The following is a 23756-nucleotide window of genomic DNA, read 5'->3' as shown; positions in this document are numbered from 1 at the left end:
GAATGAGTCTGGAAAGCTCGGGCTTCCCTCAAGAGGTGCGAGGGGGGTGAGTTGCGATCAATAAGACTCGGAGAGCTTGGTGGGTGGAGGGATAGCAAATGCGAAGGGCGCTCGCCCGCAATCGCGACAATATAAACCAGACGCTTTTCAGCTGCAGGGGGCTTTGAAGAGAATGAATAAAGAAGATCACCCGAATGTCATACTAGTATGGCTCGCTTTGCTCAGGCTGTTAGGTTTCAAAGACAATGTATGATCGGCGAACGGAATGATCTTAGAGATGCTCTGATGCCTCAGGCATATATAACGTAATCTGAATAGCTTCAGGTATAGAGCTAGGTAATCCTGTATAGCGCATTCATTGGCATGTCCTATTTAATTACAGATGGTATGTATGCATGCAAATATATCAGACATAACTCAATAAGGTGGAAAGTATTCAATTGCAACTACTTTCGAAACTTCAAATGTACATATCACGCCAGCCGGGGTATCATATCGTCACCTTTCAAAGCAGACAGAACCAGCCTGTACCCATGGCCTATCCAGGGAAATCGAAGAACGAAAAAGATGCGAAGAAATCGAAGAAGAATGGTGCGATGGTCAGTAATCCTCCTGCACCCATGAACGCCAGCATCCAGTATCCAGTACACGGAGGAAAAGCTCAAACCAAACCGCAAACGAAAAGAGAGTCGTCATAAATCATCGCCTGATATGCGGAAGTCCACTGATATGCCAATCAGGAAGCCCCAGTAACCGGAGTTTTGCGGTTACCTGGAACAGCGGATCTTTTGCCTACATCAATTCCACCAGCGGAGACATCAGGCTCCCCATTGGCGTCAACGGACGAGGATGAGTCCAAATCGGATGCGACAGTCGAGAAGAGAATGCCACCAAAAAGTGGCTGGCTATCATCGTTGGAGAAAAGTCCACCGCCGCTCCGAACTCCCATGGCATGCGACATTTGCTCCTTGATACGGACATATCGGTATTTGGACTTGGTGGTGATGATGGGGTGGCGGACAAGAGGCTGGGGCGCAGAACGGGCAATGGCGGCCATGACAGCGTCTCTTTCTTCGTCTGAGTCAATAGGACCGGTATTCTCAATATCTTCTTGTAGAGGAGCGTTGGCATCGATAGCAGCCTCTGTAGTTCGAGCGGGTTAGTTATCTCGTGATCTATACCGAGCATGAACAAGATGATAGCAAACTTACTCTGCTGGCGAGCCTGGTTCTTCTTCTGATACTGCTGGAGAAGCATATCATACGGCAGTGTCCGGCCAGGAACCGAGCGCTTAGCACCCATTGAATGGCTCTTGCAGGTCAAGGAACGAGCGCACTGCGCGCCGTTAGGAAGAGTAACACCACACTGTTTTTCGACATCGACAGGGCCCTTCGGCTTGGCCGTCTTTTGCTTGGGCTCGTCCTTCTTCTTCTTCTTTTTTGACTCCTTGCCGTCGTCCTCATCAGCCTTGCGCTTCTTGCCTTTTTTGTTGCCGTCCTCGGTGCCCTTGGTAGCGCTCTTCTTGGCACTCTTCTGGCCCATGTTGTGAGTTTCTCCGTCGGCCTTGTCAGGGCCGTCATCGTCTCTATCATCACCGGCCTTCAGACGATTGGCCGCGTCGCGAGCTTCCTTCTTCTTGCGCGCCTTCTCCTGCTTCGCCTTCAAGCAGCCGCGGACATGATCCGCTGCGGTTTGCTTGAGAGTGGGCCGTTTGCAATGCTTGCAGATTACGGTTTCGAGAAGGTCATCTTCACGCGGCTTGCCGGTTGGGAACACGGCGACGACTTTGCCGTCGAGAGTTGGGAGGGGAGAGGCGGTAGGGGAGGTATCGATGGGGCCATCTTTGGCCTCTATGTGTTTATTAGTATCGTCAATGGCGGTGGAAGCATGTCCAGGAAGCTGTACCATCTGCCTTCTTCTTGGTGGACGCCTTGGACGTCTTCTTCACCTTGATCTTGCCGGGTTTGGTATCCTTGTCCGTGAAGGTGTACCCGGACGCATCAACCAGACTTCCTCGTCCTGTCAACAAACATTGAATTAGCTTAGACCATTTGTAGATTTTAGATGCGCCGAGCTTAATGTCAAAGTATCCTAGGTGTTTTGCGGTTTTGACAGGAACCAGGTATGGCGTACCTTGACCGGGGTCACCATTGTTCGCCATGGTGAGCGCAAACTGAGAGAGTACCGAGAGACAGAACAATTTCTTGTCACTCGGAAAGCCTTTGAAATGGCGTGGAGGGTGGTTATTAAGGAATGAGTTCGGTCTCCGGAGTCAAGGTCGGGCTGGGGCTCCGCATTAGGATTGGTCACGTGCCGTCTATTGATCTATTGAATGGGCATTTTGGCCTCTATTGTACTTGGGGCGTAACATTTTTAGTTTATTGTTGAGAATAACCAATAGGTAGGACTATTGCCGTTCTTTCATCCAATTTTCTAATATAGTACATTGTTGATCAATCAGGCAGCGATTATTTTTAGACAAGCTTCTGGCCCTAAACACATGGTTGTTCTGAACAAAAATATCATACAGTATCGTACACATGCACTAGAAACAAAGATCATGAATAATTTGCAAAGCAAAGGCTACTGTTCGTACCACCAAAGCCAAAGCTATTCGTCAAGGCGACATCAATCTGTCGTGACTGGGCATCTTTCGGCGCATAGTTGCAATTGAACCCATCAGCCAAGCGGTCTAAATTGATAGTAGGTGGCATAGTATTCTGTTCTTTGTTAGCATATACTCTAGTTTAGTGGGTGCATGACTGCAACTCACCTCATGGATTGCAAGTACACTGATCAAAGCTTCTATAGCACCAGCACCACCAAGTAGATGACCGAGGGCACCCTTTGTGCTGCTAACGTTCACATCAGCAGCCTTATCTTTGCCATCAGGGCCAAGCAAAAGGGCCTTGATAGCAGCGTTCTCAGCAGCGTCGCCGACAATGGTCGAAGTAGCATGTGCATTGACATAGTCAACCGCAGCAGGGCGTAACTGGGCTTGCTTAAGCGCCTTTTTCATAGCCATAAACGCGCCTTCGCCATTTTCCTTAGGCGAGGTCATATGATGTGCGTCGCTAGAGCACCCATATCCTTTGAGTTCTGCATAGATCCGCGCTCCTCTTGCGAGGGCATGTTCCAGCTCCTATATTTCAGACATCAGTATCAGGTAGTATGCGCATAAGAGACAGGACACATACCTCGAGAATCATCACAGCTGCGCCTTCGCCAACCACAAAGCCTGCACGGTCGGCATCGAAAGGCCGTGATGCTTTCTCTGGATTATCGTTAAATCCCGTCGCTAGACTTCTTGCACGCCCAAAGCCGCCAATGGCCAAAGGATGGATACAGGACTCGGCGCCACCAGCGACCATCACATCAGCATCACCGCAGGCAATAAACCGAGCTGCATCGCCAATGGAATGGGCACCAGTCGTGCAAGCCGTCGTTGCGGAATGGCTCGGACCCATAAACCCGTACTTCATGGAAATATGCCCAGCGCCAAGGTTGATCAGCAGCTTTGGCACGAACAGTGGATTGACCTTCTTGTAGCCCTGTGCAACATGTTAGTTGTATGCTTCCTTTGATCATGTACAATAGAAGAGCCTCACCCCCTTGTCGTAGGCTATGACCGTGTTGTAAATTTCATCAAAATTCCCAATGCCTGATCCAAGGCAGACTCCCTATCAAAATGGTTAGTATAGCGGTCAAACCAGAACATATCCCCACACATACAGTAGCCTCCTTCTGCTCAAAAAGCTCGGGCTTCCAGTCTGCATCTTGAAGTGCCTCTTCTGTCGCGGCCATGGCATACTGTGCAAACATGGCCATCTTCCGTTCCTCCTATCCAACCCCAAAGTATCAGCATTGCAAATCAAAACAAATCACTAAGTGAAGGAAGTTTTAAAAAAAAAACATACAGTCCGACTCAACCATTCCGAGGCAGTCCACCCCCCATTCTCACGACTGCCCTGTGGCACAACAGCAGCAACCTGGCAGGGCTGCTCAGCATAACGCTCATCGCGATCTTTCACATTAACCACGCCGCAATGGCCATCCAGCAAACGTTTCCATGTACGTCGAAACCCTGCAGCCAAGCATAGTGTTAGTCACAGTAACATTCACAAATTCCCAACACCAAAGTACGATCAAACACGTATAGTGAAACCCAGTATGTATACAGCGGGTACTGTCTCTTATCTCCAAGTGTCCCGCACTGGTCCGCATGGCCTCCGTCATTGGCTGTCAAAACCTTCCCTTTCCGGCGTGGGAAGTGGGGAACGTAGAGGGAGCTTGAGAGCCCAGATTCCGGGGATATCGGATATCGGGCATGGGCTCCCGGACAGAGATGGGCAGAGCGCACTCGCAGGGATTGCCTTGCTGACAGATGGAATTGTAGAATTGCGTAATTGCATGCATTGTACCCCGATAACGTGCCCAGACGAGCTCCAAGGGCGACATTGGAGCTATCAATTGCCAACAGAACAACAAAAATGACCAAAAAAAAGAAGCAACTCACCTACACCTAGCGGTGTTACCGCCCCAAGACCAGTTACAACAACTCGCCGCATTGCATTGTCAATAGCTTTGTATCAAAGCTATCGAAGCTATCAGAGGAGTTGTCAAAAGAAAGAAAACCGAAAAGCGGGCCACAGCCAAGAAGGGAAAGTCTGCACGACCGGGACCCTATCTGTTCGTCTTTCCCTTTACAACACTGCTGATTCAGGAAACTTGACGAGACAAGAGATGTGTAGAAAAAATAAATATCTTCATTTCAAAAACTTCCCTTTTACTTCATCCCAATAACTCCAGTCATGCCTACTTGGAAAACCTTCCTTACACTGGCTTTGGCCGGTTCCGCGGCCTCATGCGCGCACCACGATAACGGCGAGGTAGTCCCCGAACATGAGCGGGCGGAATTACTCAAGAAGTGGGATCAGGAGGTATGATGATACTACAATATCCAATAAATGAGGTTCAAACAATTCCTAATATGGAACTATCCAGTGGTCCTTCTCCGGCATTGCCAGCTTCGCCCACCTGAAGCCAGTCAAGTGTCTTATCGAGCCCGATGAGCACTACGACATTGCCATTATCGGCGCGCCGTTCGATACAGCTGTCAGCTACCGACCAGGTACGAAAGCAACCCTCTCTCCCAAATTCAAGAAACACAGTACTAACAAAAACCCCCGCAGGAGCCCGCTTCGGTCCTCGCGCAATTCGCGCCGCGAGCGCGCGCCAGATGGCCGCAACAAGCTACAACACTCGCGCAGGACTCAACCCCTACCAATCATGGGCTAAGATCACTGACTGCGGCGATATCCCCATCACTCCTTTCGACAATGGGCTTGCTGAGCGCCAGATGTACGAAGCGTTCCTGGAGCTTGGATCACGCAGCATCGTGAACAAAGCACCCAAGGCGAACGGGATCGGGGCCAAGCACCCGAAGCTCGTAACGCTCGGTGGAGACCACAGCGTTGCGCTGCCTGCTCTGCGCGCTCTGCACAAGATCTACCAGAAGCCGATCACGGTCGTGCACTTCGATGCGCACCTCGACACATGGAATCCCGTGCGATACAGCGCGTACTGGCAGTCGGAGCAGACCCAGTTCAACCACGGGTCGTTTTTCCACAAGGCCAGTCGGGAGGGACTGATTTGTAATACTACATCTGCGCACGCTGGACTGCGGACTCGTCTTACTGGTGTTGATGCGGGTGATTATACGAACCCGGGGCCTGAGCAGGGCTTTATTCGGATCCATGCGGATGATATTGATGAGCTTGGGCCTATGGGTGTTGTTGAGACGATTATTGCTCGTACTGGGCTTGATCCTGAGCAGCCTGTTTATCTTTCTGTTGATATTGATGTTTTGGATCCTTCTACGGCGCCTGGAACTGGTACGCCTGAGCCTGGTGGTTGGACTACGCGTGAGTTTATTCGGATTCTGCGTGGGTTGGAGAAGTTGAACATTGTGGGTGCGGATATTGTGGAGGTTTCGCCGGCTTATGATAACAAGGGGGAGACTACTGCTCTTGCGGCGGCGCAGGTTGCTTTTGAGATTATTACTAGTCTTGTTAAGTCTGGTGTTGATGAGGAGCTTGGTGGGTGGTATGGGTGGATGGAGCAGGAGGGAGCTCAGGAGAAGGAGATTAAGGATGAGCTTTGAGATGTCTAGAGCTACGAGATGTACGTGGAATGAAGTGAAGAATGAATGATATATGATTTCTTGAATATGATTTCTTGTGACTGGAGTGATGTCATGCTCATTTAGCCTATGATATCACAGACTTGGACCTCGGGAGGCCACCGGAATCACAATATCAAAATGCTACAAGCCGAGTAACAGATACACTTTCAAACCCAAAACGACTTGATAGAACTGGTTGAATTGGAGTCCATTATCTGCGACTTTCTAAGACCCAGAAATAACGTTGCTCTTCAGTGAGACATAATTCGAACGACTGCAAGAGATCAGACGGAGAAAGAACACGAACGGAGATGCTTGTATCAGGAGCGCGCGCATAGAGAGTAATGGCGATAGTAGATCAAATTGGAATCAAGGGCGAAGTCACACAGAGGCAAAAAAAAAGACGCAGAGAAAAAGCCGGATCTGCAAGAGAAGGGTACAGCAAGCTCAAATTCATAGTCCGGGGGTTGGTCGCAAAGCTGGGGGTACATGAATAGCACGTGAGGGAGCAAAAAAAAAAGAAAAAAAAAAAGGACTGGGGATATGGGGGTGATCACAGTGACGGAAACCGTTCGCCAGCTAAAAGCCAAAAACACGACGCCCTGACGTCCAACGCCGAGAGTGACGGTCAAAGAGGTGAGAGAGCCGGGCGCAGAGAAGGTGATAGGTAGGATGCGGGGAGTGTAGTCGACGCGACAAAAAGGGGAGAAGAAGGTCAAAATTGCTGTCGCTGTAGTTCGTGAAGGAGAGGAATGAGGGTGGAGGATCGAGGAAATTGAAAGGTGAGAAGAGACGAGTACCAACAGTAACTCGAGAGCAGGTCGTTGAAGACGGCAGATAGACGCAGCCAGGCGAAGCAAGAAGAAAAGAAGAAATAACCAAAAAACGGGACAAAGCAAATTAAAGCTAGAGCTCGAACCGGGATATGCGAACAGAGACAAAATAAGAGAAAAGGGGATGAAGAAAAAGCACAGAAGCCATTTTCAACTGGAAAACGTAGATATGGAACGCTTCAGATAGCATCGCTAGCCATAATACAAGACCACACTCCCCCTTTTTTTTGTCGCTGAATTTGATATCCCAGAAAACCAGTTCCAGCCAGAAATATTTGCCGCCCAATAGAACGTGAAAGAGTAGAAAAAGCGAAATAAACAGGTTCATTCCATCGTAGCTGCTTCGAGGCGCGCGTCAACTAGGCATCAACCCAAGTGCAACTTATCCGTCGCACTCGGACCAACCTGTTGCGATAAGTCCATGAGTAATAAGCTCACAGCAAGCGGCAGCCCCTTGACTTCTTCTTGGGTGCGGGTTCGAGTGCCGCGACAATAGCCTAGAAAAGTAGAAAGAATAACGTGTCAGTAGCGGTGTGGAAATAATCGGGCAGCAAAAAATCGAAGTTTCGGTGTACCTCATCAAAGACATCCTTCAGCTTATACTGTGTCAGGGCAGAACACTCGACGTATTTAACAGCGCCAAGTTCCTTAGCCATCCGGTCACCGTCTTCCTTGCGGATGGGGGACATCTTCTGGCGGGCGAGCTTATCCCGGACTCCGGCATCGTCGCGCAAATCGGTCTGGGTACCGACAATCAGGCAGGGAACACCGGGGCAGTGGTGGTGGACTTCGGGGAACCACTTTTCGCGGACGTTCTCGAATGAGGCAGGTGAGGTGACGGAGAAGCAGACCAAGAACACGTCAGTCTGCGGGTAAGAGAGCGGGCGCAGGCGATCGTAATCCTCTTGACCGGCGGTATCAAACAGTCCCAGGGTGTAAGGTTCATCTCCGATCCTGTATTTGGAGAGCGGTCGATTAGAAGTGTTTCTTTGAGGCTAGATTGAGGTATAATTTTTTTTCTCGGGGANCGGGGAGGTTTCTCGGGGGGGGGGGGGGGGGGGTAGTTTCGGAGGATGACTTACATCACGGTCACGGCGTAGTTGTCAAAGACGGTTGGGACATATTCCGAAGGGAACTTGTTCGTTGTGTATGAGATGAGCAGACAGGTCTTTCCTACTGCACCGTCCCCCACCACGACACATCTGGGTTGGGGTTAGCCATGAGATCTGGAGGGGGATTTTCGCCTCGGCGAGGAGGGGGGGATAGTGAAGCGAAACAGGATAGCGTACTTGATGGTAGCGACGACCATTTTGAATGATTGAGAAGTATTGGTGTAAGAGTGATAGAGAAGAAGAGTGTGGGAGACAAAAAGGGAGGAAGAAGCTGTGGTCTGGATTGAATGGGGCAACCCGCAGAGTATGGAGTCTAGACACCCTAGTCTCGATACACGGTCTGTACAGCTTCTCGCTTGATTAACAGCCTATGGTATTTATTGATTAGGGATTAATTCAGATCTCGAAAGATCTTTTATATCCTTTTTTTGTACTCCGTACTCCGTAGAATTATCTACATATGATTAATAAATTTAAATATGATCTTTTTCTATCGATGTCATTCATTTATTGCCAAGACAACGGTATCAGTATCTTCATCTCATCTCCTTCTCTCCCTCGACTCCTATAAAGTACTATTAATACTATGAATACTATTAATATCAACGGCCATCCGCTGTCGGTTAAGCGCCGTGATCCATTATTTTCTATCTATTCTCTACACTTGAATTTAAGGCAACTAGGGGGATCACAGTCTTGAAACCAACAACATCTCTACACATCTATTCCGTACTCCGTACGGAGTACATAAGTACTAAACACTTATTACCCCAACGATACCAAGTATATCCTTGGAAGTCTATAAGATAAGCCCCGTATAAAAAGTGCCGAACAAAAGGAGAGGTTACCCCCGGAGTATTTACCCCCTTTTCCTCTTGGAACTAATTTCTTTCATTTCCCGTCAAAAAAGAAACCCAAGAGAAAAAAAAAAGATTCGCAATTTCCAATTTCAATCCCGTTTCACCACTCAACGGGTCTCCCGTCTCCTCTCGGCCCTAAATCTCCCCTTTTGCAAACCGACGTTTTATGTGTGTGAGAGATCTAGGGACCTAGATAGATACGGTAAAAAATACATTCTTGGTTCATACAGTTCATACAGTTCATACACTATACAATCCAAATCCAACCCATAGTTCTCCGTAAGTGGCTTGTTCCTGTCACAGCTTGGCAGCCCGATCCAGATCCAGTCTCTCCACAACTGTCGCCTTCACTATGTTGTAGGTTGGCTGAGGTCATGACCGGGGCCAGCTACCTAGTTAGGTGACTCACATTACTAACCAAGCATACCTCTTGCTGATGATTGATGGCCAACAGCTGACGGCTGACATGGCATCCAAGTATTACAGTGTGCGGCCCCCATATGGAGTACCTCCGTAGTCTATACATCTACAGTAATCACATGCACATGCCAGGGATACTAAGCAAATTCAATTCGTATCGCATGTATCCCCTAAGCCCTTCCGTTGCGGTATCTGGTATGCATGCATGCATATATGCAGGTACATGCACGGGTAATATACGTGGTATACGAGTTGAATAAGTGCTGGAGGAGGATAAGAGGGGCGGGTAGTAAATTAGAAAAAGAAAAGAGCCAATTCAATATTTATAAGTCTAGCTAGGCTTTCGAGATTTGAAATAAAGTCAACCCCAAATCCAAATCCTTCCTGCATTGGCGGATAGCAGTGGATATAAGGCCGCGATGCGTGAGTTTTGGGCTGGACTAGACTGGGATATTCGCTGGTGCAAGTCAATGCAAAGTACGGAATACCTTGTCTAGTGTGTCAAACAGGGGGGAACCAACTCTATTTCTGACCGTCGCAGGGAAATGAAACCCCTATTCCATAACTGCGGAAATCTGGGAGAAACATGTCACAGCTCGAGGGTCTGAGGGCGGCAAGCCGGCCGGATCGGAATAATCGCTTGGTTTCGGTGGCAGTTCGCTGGCGGATGGGTTGAAACTGCCGGATTGCGTTGGAGCGCATGGATGATGCTTGACCAGATTATGGGATATGGCCCGGAGTCGACGTGGCTATATTATCCTTATCATTCGGTTCAAATACAAATTACTACGGTATCTAGTGTAGTGAAGTCTAGCAGGGCCAGTATTTCTCTACCGCTCGGGTATTCAAATTTTCGGGATTCATACCTATCTAGGTCTATTGAACTGTTACAGTCTTGGGAAGATAGATACATCCAACCACACGAATACATATATAGTAACGCCGAATGCAAATGATGGACTGGCTTTTGTCCAGCCTTGATGATCAAAATATACCGAGGATGTGTTGCAAATTGCTCGAAAACCCAAAACGCCGCTTGCTGGTTTATATCGAGATGCAGTAGAAAAATTAAGCCATGAAAAAAAAGATTCAGTTCGTAAGATCGTAATGGTCGTGTGCGGTGAACGCACACAAGAATGCTGGAGTTTAGGTTCGTTTGGAGTGTCCGTTATCTGGGTTGGGCTCTGCCTCTGCCTCAACTGGAGTCGGGTCGACCCGGCGTTCAGGACTACCGTAGCCCATCTAGATTCAAGTCAGAAAAGATCAACAGACATCACTTTTTAGCGGCTTACCTTGTCAAGTTTATAGTTGACCATGAGAAGACTCAACGGAATGAGGGGGAGGGTGGCGATGACAGCCAGCGTCAGCAGCCGATTCATAGTCTCTTGGTACGCACGGTTGATAGCAATGCGAGTTGGAGACCCCAATGGGTACGACAGAGCGGTGGTCAGCTTGCCGAAGATTTCAGCGGCTTGGCCCTTGCTTTCCTCGGGAAGGTATTTGAGAAGCTTGTGTGGGACGGCAGAGGACCACACGGCTCCTGAGATAGCGGCGCCGACTGCACCGCCCATCTCCATGGAAGTCAGGAACATCGCAGTGGCTGCTGCGACTTCCTGGTGGCTGGCGGATGCTTGGACGCCTAGTTGGACGGGAACGTTAATCAGACCGCCGCCGATGCCGACTATGATTTGTGTGCCGAGGACTTGGAAGTGCGAGGCTCCTTCTCCTCGGCACAGGAGCATCAGGGCTAGACCGGTCATGTAAACAACACATCCGATGGTAATGTAGATGCGGTATCGTCGGGTATACTTGATAAGAAGTGATACACTGAATGCGGAAATGGTTGCGGTGAAAGAGAATGTTTGGGTGACGCGCCCCGCAGTGGCAACGTCGTACCCCTGTACAACCTGCAGGTAGGAGTAGAGATAAGGCTGAACAGAAAAGTAGAAGGCCACTAGGTAAGGTTAGCAACAACACCTCGAAGGTCAAGAGAATAATAAACTCACTGAAATACCAGAACGCCAATGCACAGCCCGCAAGGGCAGTCTTCTGCTTGAGGAGGTGTAGAGAGAGTAGGGGCTTGGGAGCCAATTTTCGTGAAGACTCCCAGAGCGGTAGTAGACACAGGCAAACAACACCAAGCGCGATCATGACCAAAATACTGACGCTCTTCCACCCGTTCTTTGCGGTGGACGCAAGAGTCAAAGGCACCAAAATTAATGTGACGGCAGCGGACAAAAGGGCCAGTCCGCCCACGTCCAGATCGTACCAAGTCCGACGCATGACGCTGACCAAGTCCGTCCGTCTCCTAGTCCGCTTTTTGATTAAGTTCAATCTCTGGGCCTTGCGTTGGTTGAAGAGCAGCGTAAGGGCGAGTGGCAGGAAGGATGCGGGCAAGATAATAGCCCACATTCCATAACCCCATCGCCATGAGCTATTGCGGAGCACTGCGTCCGCAATGGTCGGCCCGAGCCAGACCGTAACCAAAAATGGGAATTCAGGCAGAAGGGCGAGGAACGCACGGTTCAACAGATCACTGCTGTCGGCGATGAAGACTTGTTGGAGGATCTGCAAACCGGTCGAGCCGGCGGAGTAGAAAATTTGGGCAGAGGCGTAGGTCTGCACGTTGGTAGAGCCGGCCATTTGGATATATCCCAACATGTATATAAGGATGCTCAAACAGAAAGCCTCAAAGCGACCGAATACGTCGGCGATCTTAGCCATAGGGGGTTTGATGACAGCTAGAGATCGATTAACTATTAGTAGTAGCTCATTGCCTTGAAGCGGGGTATTAAACTCTCACCATTAACCACATTTTGGACAACGAGGACGGTCGAGATCAACGAGTGTTTACTAAATGAGCTCGTCGCATATGCAGACAGCGACATCACAGTCTGACCTTCCAGCGACGTGCAGAATGCCATGAGGAATATACTTCGCGCCAAGTCAGCGGGGTTCACCAGGAGCATGGGACTGCAAGCCACACGAACCTGATGTAGGCTACCATTAAAGACTTGGTTGTCCAAGTCAAATTGATAGCTTCAATCTTTTGGACTCCCTCCTGCATTTCATCCGGTGTAGACAGTCCACTAGGCTGGCCCTCGACCTCGTAGTCCTCCTGCAACAGTTGGTCCCTTTCATCCTCCATTCTGGCGTTTGCGTGTTCGATAGCGCCGTAGGACGGTCCTGAGCGTGGATCGAGAAGTGGCATCTCGTGACCGATGCACGGTTACCACAAGATGGTATACGTTTTCAACGGGAGTATTCTTTAATAGACAGCGTCCATATAAGAATAAGAATAGCCGGTCAGAGAGTTCGGTCTGGGATTGGTAGAAACCATATACGAAAGACGGTGATCTTAAAAGCGGCGATTAAGCGGAAAACAGGTCATCAAAAAAAAAGAGTTCATGCGGTATCAGACGTAAGTAGCGGCAGGCGTATCACATAAAAGGGATGAAAGCCTGCTCTAATAGTAAGTAATTTCGGCGCTCTTCAGCCAAGTAGCCCGAACCAGTCAGGTCCACCCGGGAAAAAGAAACGACAACACGAGATGTCAAGAGCGAATCGGAGACCGGATTAGGCCAGAACAAGAAGAAAATAAATATGGGGCGCGATATGTAAAAAGTTATGGAAGCGCGCTTGCCTCGGGGGTCGACCCATGAAGGGCTATTGTAAGTAAGAAGAAGGATCCGGTAAACACCTATGGGGCAGATTGGCGGATGGGTAGATCCGCCGTGCTTCGGAGGGAGACGCCCAAATGTAAGGGGAAGCAGGTCTTGAAGATTTTAGGCCTGCAAGCCTTGGTCTTGCTGCGCAAAATCACACCAAGCCCGATCGTCGGTCGCACTTATGCACGTTGATGGGGTCTGTGGTGGCAGAGACGTGAGGTGAGAGGCTGAGGTCCGATCTCAGCTCATCTCTCGCATTCCAGGTTAATGCACCAAGACAGTTTAAGAAACAGTGTCACAGTAGCAGTCCAGTCATCATTCTAGGATGTTGAAATGCCTAGGTGCTTCCCAGTATATTTTTCCCAAAAGGTAAAGATGTGTCAAAGAGGAAAATTAAAAAAAGGTGGAGTTTCGGGTACGGGAACCCGTTGATGTTACAATTGGAGGGGGCCGGGATACATCTGTTCACTTGGTGGCATGAGCTGAGTCTTTGGTACTGCCAAGTCACTTCTTCCCTGGTTCACACCATCAGATAAGATGAAAAGTTTGATGTTCCTTTTTGATATTGGTTTCTATATATTTTTTTTATACGGAGTAAAGGAAGGTATTTCTTTCCCATTTTTATCAGGAACCTCCATAACTACTTAATATATTGGAAATGTCTCCACTATCTGGCAGCAACATGCATTGCTACCCTGTCAACTGACTCCGATCTAGGGAAACCATCATGTCACTGCCGGAATGACGGAGCCGGTCACTTGACCAGGGGCTATATTCATGGATCATTTCCCCTTCTACATTATTTAACGCACACTTTGAAGTGGAAAGGAAATTCAAAAAAAGGAATGGAAGAACGGAAGCTATGAAAGGAATCTCTAGTTAATTTACTTTTCTCCACTTGTGTCATATTAACACGCGACTGGTGTGACCTCGGCATCCGAAATAGGGCTTGTGCAGCGCATACACCCGATTGTCGGGATTACACTGCACTAGGTATAGTAGGATCAGATAACACCGATTAGGAAGGTGTAGACTTATGCTCTCTAACAGGGGTACTCCGCAGTGTACAAACATAAGATACTGTCGCATTAATATCAAAATGAGAACATGAACAGAAAGAGGATCCAAAGTGGATGTAAGTTGTATGTAATCTACGTATAGGTAGAGGTCTAAGAGTAAAATGTAGATATCCGACACGGATGTTAACCCACCTGGTACACTAAAATCACAACTGTTTTATCTAACGTGTATAGTGTACTTATACTCCGTAGGTGGATGTCTGTTCAAACTGACATTAATCGCTCCGTTGATGCACCTAGTAACCGCCAGCACGGCTGATCATCCGCCATGACAAAGATCGAACAATAAATCGGGGAAGAAAACAATTTTATTGACAGGAACCTATACGCACATCGGCTGATCTGCGCCATGTCAGTCATATTTGGCATATGCACAGGTGGACCTAGAACTCTGTGGAGCCGTGGTATTTCTGCAGCAAGCCGGTATCTCTATTCTTACTTGGATAGATCGTGAATGTTCTACTGGCTCCATTCAAAAGTACTGTCAAAAGTAGTCTTGCTTTACTTCATTCCAATTATCCTATTCATCATATATCATCATTGTTCGCAATGGCCATCGCTATCTCGTTATTGGGGCATATAACTAACAACATCCCACTAATCTATTCCTGGTCTATAATCAAATGACCAAAATTGACAGGCAACTCACCGCCCTCACTTGATGGCCGGGCAGCATAGACACCAACCCAGAAGTCCTTCACATTCTCCTCCTCAAAGACCCAAGTGACCTCTCGGATAGGAGACTTCTGCAAACCCTCGACAAGATAGATCCACAGACTGTTGTCCTTTTCCTTTACCAGCTCAAGAGTTGCTGCACCACCACCCGAGGGCACCGGAAGCAAGCTCCAGTCCGCCCAGTTGTCTTTGGCAACGACACTGAGGTGGGGTCTGCCGTGGGTGAGTTCAATGCCGCTCTTCACCCACTTTTGGCCACCATCGGCGGTATTAAGGACGAGGATCACGCCGCCCTGATCATAGTTCTTCTCCCAAAGGGCATTGAAGGCGACGCGGGTCCGCTTGAATGACTTCAACGGCACAGACTTGTACAAGATCGGGGCTGAGAAGCGGATGGTGGAGGGTGGCTTAGCCCATATATCTGTGGAAGCTGGTGCATTGATGGTAAACTCTGGAGGAGGAGTACCCTTGCCTGGGACTTTGGCATCAGAGTTGGCGAATTTGAATTGCGATTGCGACATGGTGGGCTGTGGAATGCGGGGAAGCAGTGGTATAACCACAGATGAAGTATGTTCAGTCACCACGCCGCAGATATTTAGACAGATGGGTGATTTAAGTGGAAAACCGAGAAGTACAAGGTCAGTGAATACAGAGAGTAAGCAGAAAGATAAATGATTTCATCTGGGCGCGAACAGAACTGGCAGTCCACGGGTGCCCCGACTACAGCTACGTCACTACATACCGGAACTTCCATGGGAATATCATTTTGCACATTTGTTTTCTACTGGAGTTGCCCAGATGATGAAATGGATAACGACTGTCTCGGCATAACCCTTTAATTCAATGTTTGATTTCCATATCTACAATCATATACATTGAAATCCAGAAACATTTAAGCTCCACGTTGTACATCCATCATAGACTTGTTGATACCACGTGATCATATTGATGATGTAAGTTCTCCATGGGGCCCGGCGGAAATCACCAAACAGGTCGCTTTTTCCTTATCATCAATAATGGCTGCAACGAGCCACCTTATTGGATCAATTTGCAGTTGAAGATAGTCCCAAGGGTGTATACCCATTTGGTGACACGATCCACCATGACCGCACGACTACTCCATCCCGATGAATGGGAGCTTGCCTCACGGTCCTCAGTTGATTCGCAGGGGACGTTCAACCTGGATGAGGCCGACTTTGAAGCTCAAGTCCCTTCTTCATCCAAATTTGGCAAACGCCAACTGCCCTGGTTATCCCGAATCCTCTCTTCGGCGTCAGCAGGTTATCGCCGCCTGAACAACCCTTCCAGACCGGCCCTCGCAGGCACACCACGACCGAGCTGTTCTCGACGTTTCTGCATTCGCCGCTGTTGCTACCTCCCCGTCGTCGCCGGCATCGTTTTTGTCCTCGCGCTTTTCACCTCGATCCTCTTCCCGTCATATACCCATCTGCCCGCGCATTACTCTACACTCCGCAAATCAGTACTCGAGAGCTCATATCCTGGACGAGGCAATCCCCGCCATGAGAAGGTCTTTATCGCAGCAAGTCTCTATGATAGTGGTGGCGAGCTTGCCCAGGGCCAATGGGGAACACAACTTTTGGAGTTGGTTGATTTGCTTGGGCCTGACAATGTGTTCCTGAGTATCTACGAGAATGACAGCGGTGAGGAGGGAGAGCGCGCATTGCGCGCATTAGAGAAGCAAGTGCAGTGCCAGAAAGCCATTGTGTCTGAAAAGCACCTGGACCCGAAGAGTATACCCACTGTGACCATTCCCGGTGGGTCAAAGCGAATCAAGCGCATCGAATATCTAGCCCAGGTTCGGAACCGAGCACTACAGCCATTGATCGACCATCCTGAGATGAAGTTCGATAAGCTACTCTATCTGAACGATATCCTCTTCCACCCTGCCGAGGTCCCCCAGCTCTTATTCTCAACAAACGCCAACGAAGACGGTGTTGCCCAATATCGTGCAGCCTGCGCTGTAGACTTCGACAACCCCATCAAATTCTACGACACATATGCCACCCGTGATCTTGAAGGTTACAGCATGGGCCTCCCCTTCTACCCATGGTTCACTACATCCGGCAAAGGCGAGAGCCGAAGCGATGTACTGGCCGGAAAAGACGCAGTGCGAGTGCGCAGCTGCTGGGGAGGAATGGTGGCATTTGATGCCAAATACTTCCAAAAAGGCTCGCCGCCTACAACCCCTAACCCGGCACGTTTCCGCTCCGGGCACGATCTTTTCTGGGAGGCGTCTGAATGTTGTCTCATCCACGCGGACATCCAAGACCGGCCAACCAACGTCGACGAGATCACTGATACAGGCATCTACATGAACCCATTCGTGCGGACTGCTTATGACCACCGCACCCTCTCTTGGCTGGGAGTCACCCGCCGCTTTGAGGGACTCTACTCGTTCCTTCACAACCTAGGAAATCACCTCGTCGGTCTGCCTTGGCACAATCCCCGTCGCGCGGAAGTCCCCGGCCAAACCGTGCAGGAGACTGTGTGGGTTCCGGATGCTGCACATGATGGTGGTGGCTCTTTCAAAGTCGTTGATCGGGTTGCGGGCAATGATGGCTATTGTGGTCGTCGTGGCCTTCAGGTTATTGTTGAAGACCGTAAGCCCGGGCAGAAAGGATTTGAGAGCATTCCTGTCCCATCATCGACGCTCTAATGTTCTGGAATCAGATACCCATTCTACCCATTCTTGTTATATATATTTCCTTATCCTTTGGTGTCTTTGGTGTATTGATAGTTTTGTTGGAGAGATCTTTAGGAGCATTAGATAAATGAATAATATGTCGCCCAATGTTTATATCTCAGGACTTGTGTAGTTGACAAAAGTGAGAGCTTTTGCGTTCCACCGCATGACCACCCTGTACAACCACTATGCACCTGCCCAGCATTATGACAAGTAGTCATCCTCCGGTCCTACCTAGCTATATACCTACATAAATACCTAGGTGTCCCTGTAAGTTACGTTAATAAATCACATTCTCCCACGGCTATACCTTCCCTCCAGGCGAGGCTCATTCCGCGGGTCGCTAGAAGAGCGGAATTCTCCCATTTCCCCGCATTTCTCCGCATTTTCCTAGATCTGAGGTATAAATACTATGCCTAGCAATTAGGCATACTAGCACACCTGGGGAGAATACCTGAGGACTTCACCATGGCCGTCATCTCAGAAGCATTGATCTCAGCCTGGTCACATCTACCAGCAATCCTTGTCACCCTTGCTCTATTTCACTTCACGCGCAATTATCTCAAACCAGGAGTAGCATCAATCCCCGGACCATTACTGGCCAAGATTACGAATCTTTGGAGGTTTATCGATGTCGCCAATGGTCACGCAGAAGTGACACTTTACAACCTTCACCAAAAACACGGGGACTATGTTCGAATAGGACCCAACGTGGTCAGTGTGCGGAATTTGGATGCCTTGAAAACGATATATGGGATTAATAAGGGATATCAGAAAGTGAGTTCAGATTAAAAGAACTGATTGACCTTTCTAACATTCGAAAGACAAATTTCTATTGTGTTCAGCAGCAGCTTGCCAAAGGCAGACCGACGCCTACGCTATTTACCACAACCGATGAAAATTTCCATGCTGCTATTAAGAGGCCTGTCTCATCAGCTTACTCAATGAGTACTCTGACCGAGTTTGAGCCTTTTGTGGATAAGACTATCCATACTTTATTTGGGAAGTTGGATGAGTTTGTAGCTGAAGCAAAAGTCTGCGATATTGCTGCTTGGCTACAATACTGTAAGTAGTCTAGTTCTTCCCGTGAGACATGAGAGTAGAAACTAACAAAGCCCAAAAGATGCTTTTGATGTCATCGGAGAATTGACATTCAGTAAGCCACTTGGGTTCCTCCAGAGAGGGGGTGATATCGACGGAATCATCGTCGCATTGGAGCATATGCTCGACTATTCCGGAAAGGTTGGCACTGCAGGACATGAGCTAGTTGACTCAAAAACTAATGGAATTGAGTATTAGATTGGACAGATGCCGTGGCTTGACTACCTTTTCATCAAGAACCCTCTCAAGAGCTTATTCGGAGGGGGTTCGACCGGAGCTGTCGCTCGCTTTGCTCGCGCAAGACTAGACGAACGACTGAACCAGAACCAGAAAAGCACATCACCAGTGGCCAACAAGAAAAAAGATTTTCTCGATCGTTTCTTGGAAGCGAAAAATGAGCACCCGAACATTGTGAATGACAACCAAGTCTTCTCATATACGATCAGCAATATGAATGCTGGCTCCGACACAACGGCGATTTCCCTCCGAGCAATACTTTATTACACCCTCAAGGACCCGCGAGCGAGTATGAAACTACACCAAGAGCTCACCATCGCCTTGGAAGAAAGTCGGATCTCTTTACCCGTCTCATGGAAGCAAAGCCAAGAGCAACTCCCTTACCTCGATGCAGTGATTAAAGAAGCACTACGTCTTCACCCAGCCGTAGGATTGATGCTGGAGCGGGTCGTGCCTGCCGAGGGACTCCAGCTTCCTGGCAGTGGTCCATTTCTGCCAGCTGGGACGATAGTTGGTGCCAATCCGTGGATAATACATCGGAGCCACGTCTTTGGGGAGAATGCGGAGTCATTTGTTCCGGAACGGTGGCTCAAAATGGGTACTGAGTCTGAGATGAGTTTCCAGGACAGAAGGCAGAAGATGCTTCGTGCGACATTTACTTTTGGGGCCGGGCCGAGGACTTGCATTGGCAAGAATATCAGTTTACTTGAGATTTATAAGCTGATTCCGTCGTTATTTCTGAGATACAAGGTGAGAATATGGCCCTCAGCCCGAGATTTGGGATTTGACTCTGACGAACTTCAGATTAAATTCGATGATCCTAGTGCTGAATGGGAGACTGTTAATGCGTGGTTTGTGAGGCAAAAGAACATGGACGTGAGGTTGACATATAACAAGGAAGGCTAGGTGCTAAACCCATAGCAAAGCCAACTCAAAAAGCACATCCAGAGGGTTTTATATTGCAGATGCCGGTTACCGAAGACTTTAGTATAAACACCGAAGCTACTTTGGAAGAGTTATTAGTAGAATAAGACTAAAGAAGGCCATGCTCAAAGGTATCACGTAGTGTTTGTCCAGTTTCTGCGTAGTAGCCGATGAACAATATATTGTCCAAAGCACAAGCATAGTGCTGTTTGTTCCGGATATTTCTTTGTTAGATATCCTGAGAACAATATGTTCTTCTAGAGATCTTCTCCTTGTCTATATCTTCAAACTTGGTGTGGTGAAATGAACAAGGTAGAAGTTCTAACCAATGTCTATTAGAAATGTCTGTAGAGAAGACATTATTGACACGAAGGTGAATGCTTGTTCCCGCGACTGCGTTCTCAAGAGGAAGGAGGTCCTTCGTGCCTTCCCAAGTCAAACACACAACCATCCTAAACACGTCTACGCGTGTCCCTGTTAAATAAATTGTTTTGTTTTCCTCTTCTTCCTCTTCTTCCTCTTTTCACCCTCATCTTAATCACTCTTCTGTTGCATCATGGAGAAACCCAAGGTCATTGGACCCGATGGTCTTACTCCCATCAATCTCCAGAGACTGTCTGATATTCGCATCACCACTGAGGTGATTTACGACGTGATCACCAACTGCAACATGATAAGCCTGGAGGAGAGCGTCCATGCTCCTGCAGCTGTTCGCAACAAAGCTCGCGCTGATCGTATTGCTGGCGTGCAGACGGTCTCGGCTCGCCTCAATTCTCGTCGCTTCGCCCAGCTGGATGTGGATGATACTCCTAAGCTCCACAATGCTTCGAAGGACATTGAGAAGGCCATGAAGGCTGAAAAGGTATGTCGCACCCTTCCCCAATCCACACTCCCATCCAAACCTCGACCTTCACTACTGCATGTTATGTTTTTCTTTATTTGACTCGCTTCCCTTCTCTGATCTTGTTTTTGTTCATGGACCCCTTTGACTCCTATCACTCTCAAGAATAACACTCATCTTTTTGTTGCTTCTGTCTCACACTGATCTTTCATAGGACAAGAAAGCTGCTGATTCTCGTGCGACTACTTTGTGTACCCCCGCTACCGCTAAGAAGCATTCCAGCATTGATCCCCGCGCCAAGCCCTTTGTTCCTGCTGGTGCCCCCGAGGCTGCTGGGTTCAAGGATCAAGTCGCTCATGCACCTCTGAAGAGTACTCCTCGCAAGGCCACTACTGGATCCAAGAAGGCAACTCCCGTCAAAGCCAATGGCGAAAGCAAGGATGCAGACAACGACTCCGTTGCTAGTTCTAAGGCATCCCAGAAAGCCGAGTCCACCGGAGACAAGGAGTCCACTGGCTCTCCCAAGAAGCCCAGAGGTCTTACTGCCCCGGCTGATTTCATGAAGCAAGTCCGTTTGCTCCATCTGCAGAAGCAGATGGCCCCAAAGGCTGTACCTACGGGACCTCCTCGCCGAATCATTTTCGGAAATCTTCCTGAGTGGGCAAGTATCTCCTGTATCTTGCAGCTTGTTTATGGGGGTGCCATCGAGTGCGCTTGGGGTGAGAATGGTGAAGTTGCTGTGCAGTTTGTTAATCAAGATGACTGCACCACGTACTATGAGAACCACTCCGATGGCATCAAATTGAAGGATGGTGATGAAGATCTCACTATTTCTATTGCCATGCCGGAGGAGGGTCTGCCGGACAACGCCGAGCTTTTGAACCGTGTCGAAGAGGGTGCGTCCCGTGTCATTTGTCTCTCCGGTCTTCCCGCTGGCTTCAAGACTAGCGACAACGAAAATGTCTTGGGTATTGCCATGGACCCTGTCTGGGGTAGCAAGAGCTTCGAGCGTATCCTGATCAAGCAGGCCGAGGTAAGTCTGCATGCCAGTAGTTCTATGCTTTGAGTCACTACTGACTCGTCTTTTCAAGTCTGGTGTTGATGTTCAAATCTTCTTCTACGACCTCCACGATGGTTGGGACTTTTTGCACAGCATTAAGGAGGGAGCGTATGACTGCATTGCCAGCTTTGAAGTTGACCCGTATGTTGCCGGTTTACAGTTCCCCCACACAATTTATTTACTGACCAGTTATTTGACTAGATGCGCTCTTGCTCAGGGGTTCCACTTCATGGATGAGCCCAACTTGATGTTCTCTGGAATCCTCGCCGTTGATTAGTTGGATATGTACTTGATATCCATCAGCAGCCACGGCGGCGCCGATAACCATTATGGCTATTTGATTCGATCACAGTGAAGGACATATGGAGCTAAAAGCGAGCACCTCTGAAATCAGATCTTACTATTTGTTTGCGATGGGTTTTCAGTTAGTGATTCTTCCTTTTATTAGGACATGATTCTATCTAGCGTATCCCAATCAATAAAACGCAAGTTAACATTCAATTGAGAACCCTACTATAGGAACACAGGAGCCACTACAGGATATAGGGGCTCCTGTGTATGGTATATAGCAGCTGCTACAGTCGTAGGAGAAATCCGACATAGACATGCAGGTCAACCAGGACAATGCCTGACATACACCCAGCCTTAGCCGTACAACCTAGATCCCTACACGCTCACCTCGCACAACGTCAATGCCGTTTCGACAAAATACCCGTAAAAGAACGTAAAAGAACACAATTGCGAGAAGCATCCACATTATAATTGACCTTAGCTAATTGGCTGATTTAAATTAAATTTTGTCACAAACTATATCGGCATTTACAGTGCCCCTCTTGCTCTTTCCATATTAGTGCTGATGAAATTCGACAGCGCAGAAGAGGGATGGTGTCCATTGGAGCTTATTGTGGAGTTTGGGAATTTAGTGCGAACTGTAGTGCCGGGGATGTTGAACCGAGGTGGATAGCTTAGAGTCGTAAATTTTGGTTTTATTTTTGGCCGATGAATTGGTATTGTAGTACGGAGTAGTTATATTAGGACAATATACAATATACAACCTTGGAATATACACCACTTTGCAGTACTGCCTTGGGAGCATATGCATGCCCCATATGCAGTATTACTCCGTTCAACTTTCGAGTGCAGGGTTGTCTTGGAATCAAGATTGGTTCCTGTGTCGCAGCACGGTGACACAATAGGCTGTGCCACTTCGATATTGCAGAGCCCAGTCTCTTGTTCTACACTTCATGTTACTTCTATCGTACACCGAGTATGGACTTGAAATGTTGCAATAGAATGGGAAATATCCATAAATTCACAATTCCCTTGATACAAGTAGATCGTATTATACAAAACATACCGAGGCCCCAAAGTAAATTTCCGCCTAAATTTTCCCCTGGAAAGCCACGAATCACCTCCGACTATGTCAATATACAGACTACTCCATACCTATGTTGTATCTTGTAAATATCAAAGCCTCGGCAATTCATAGATTCTACTTCGTCACAAACAACATACTAACATATTTTACATTTCATACGGATGCAATTACAACGTACTCAACGTACTCAACACACACAACTTACACATCGGCCCCCTTATTCCGCTAGCCCCACAGCCCGAAATAACACAATGATCCAACAATGGCCTCTAAAAACAATGAGGCTGAGACATCGGATCGGAATTTATCTTTCTATAGAAGACGAAAAGAACTCACGATAGAGTCCGCGGGTGAATTCCTGAACCCGGACACGCTAGGACTTGGCAGGATTGGCCCCATTTCCATTCATGTTTTCTTTTTGTTTTGGACGATCTCTATTTTACAATCCGTGGCTAGGCACCAAAATAGGATGGACATTAGGTGGATAGCATCAAAAAGGAGACAGAAAGAAAAGCAAAGAAAGCAAACGCCGAAGCGCGACATGTCAATTTCCCTTGTCTTTATCGGACTTGTCACTACGTAGATTATTAACTAATAAGTACGTATATACTCCGTATATTGTACAATATTTCCCTTAGATGTATGTATATATTGATCAACTAACAAATCACCATAGATCA

General features: G+C 48.2%; 8 protein-coding genes across 8 annotated transcripts; 4 read left to right on the top strand and 4 right to left on the bottom strand.

Annotated features, from left to right (window-relative positions):
- Positions 1–736: 736 nt before the first annotated feature.
- On the bottom strand, positions 737–4568 carry PEX2_083580 (putative beta-ketoacyl synthase (Cem1); the record flags this gene model as incomplete). The annotated part of the gene is made up of 11 exons (XM_016745628.1): positions 737–1143; positions 1212–1850; positions 1906–2173; positions 2529–2545; positions 2597–2720; positions 2774–3142; positions 3198–3551; positions 3609–3680; positions 3733–3840; positions 3918–4084; positions 4517–4568. 11 exons carry the CDS (start codon positions 4566–4568, stop codon positions 737–739), a joined length of 2577 nt encoding a protein of 858 aa, XP_016595527.1.
- A 243-nt stretch (positions 4569–4811) lies between these two features.
- PEX2_083570 (agmatinase) lies at positions 4812–6163 on the top strand (the record flags this gene model as incomplete). The annotated part of the gene is made up of 3 exons (XM_016745627.1): positions 4812–4940; positions 5005–5131; positions 5193–6163. The coding sequence occupies 3 exons, from the start codon at positions 4812–4814 to the stop codon at positions 6161–6163; spliced, it is 1227 nt and encodes a 408-aa protein (XP_016595526.1).
- A 1288-nt stretch (positions 6164–7451) lies between these two features.
- cdc42 (Rho family GTPase CDC42) lies at positions 7452–8326 on the bottom strand (the record flags this gene model as incomplete). The annotated part of the gene is made up of 4 exons (XM_016745626.1): positions 7452–7514; positions 7593–7971; positions 8100–8219; positions 8307–8326. The coding sequence occupies 4 exons, from the start codon at positions 8324–8326 to the stop codon at positions 7452–7454; spliced, it is 582 nt and encodes a 193-aa protein (XP_016595525.1).
- Positions 8327–10555: 2229 nt separating this feature from the next.
- On the bottom strand, positions 10556–12620 carry mirC (siderochrome-iron transporter MirC; the record flags this gene model as incomplete). The annotated part of the gene is made up of 5 exons (XM_016745625.1): positions 10556–10651; positions 10702–11363; positions 11416–12150; positions 12213–12343; positions 12400–12620. The coding sequence occupies 5 exons, from the start codon at positions 12618–12620 to the stop codon at positions 10556–10558; spliced, it is 1845 nt and encodes a 614-aa protein (XP_016595524.1).
- A 2138-nt stretch (positions 12621–14758) lies between these two features.
- PEX2_083540 (uncharacterized protein) lies at positions 14759–15352 on the bottom strand (the record flags this gene model as incomplete). The annotated part of the gene is made up of 1 exon (XM_016745624.1): positions 14759–15352. The coding sequence occupies one exon, from the start codon at positions 15350–15352 to the stop codon at positions 14759–14761; it is 594 nt and encodes a 197-aa protein (XP_016595523.1).
- A 581-nt stretch (positions 15353–15933) lies between these two features.
- PEX2_083530 (glycosyltransferase family 69 protein) lies at positions 15934–17508 on the top strand (the record flags this gene model as incomplete). The annotated part of the gene is made up of 1 exon (XM_016745623.1): positions 15934–17508. The coding sequence occupies one exon, from the start codon at positions 15934–15936 to the stop codon at positions 17506–17508; it is 1575 nt and encodes a 524-aa protein (XP_016595522.1).
- A 495-nt stretch (positions 17509–18003) lies between these two features.
- Positions 18004–19779, top strand: PEX2_083520 (cytochrome P450; the record flags this gene model as incomplete). The annotated part of the gene is made up of 5 exons (XM_016745622.1): positions 18004–18312; positions 18360–18600; positions 18659–18777; positions 18835–19623; positions 19678–19779. The coding sequence occupies 5 exons, from the start codon at positions 18004–18006 to the stop codon at positions 19777–19779; spliced, it is 1560 nt and encodes a 519-aa protein (XP_016595521.1).
- A 574-nt stretch (positions 19780–20353) lies between these two features.
- On the top strand, positions 20354–21975 carry PEX2_083510 (uncharacterized protein; the record flags this gene model as incomplete). The annotated part of the gene is made up of 4 exons (XM_016745621.1): positions 20354–20659; positions 20853–21671; positions 21730–21839; positions 21900–21975. 4 exons carry the CDS (start codon positions 20354–20356, stop codon positions 21973–21975), a joined length of 1311 nt encoding a protein of 436 aa, XP_016595520.1.
- Between the last annotated feature and the right edge of the window lie 1781 nt (positions 21976–23756).

This window comes from Penicillium expansum (genome assembly GCF_000769745.1).
Source record: "Penicillium expansum strain MD-8 chromosome Unknown contig276, whole genome shotgun sequence".
Lineage (NCBI taxonomy): Eukaryota > Fungi > Ascomycota > Eurotiomycetes > Eurotiales > Aspergillaceae > Penicillium > Penicillium expansum.
Note: the sequence above shows the minus strand (reverse complement) of the source record. Positions and strands in the feature narration are given on the sequence as shown.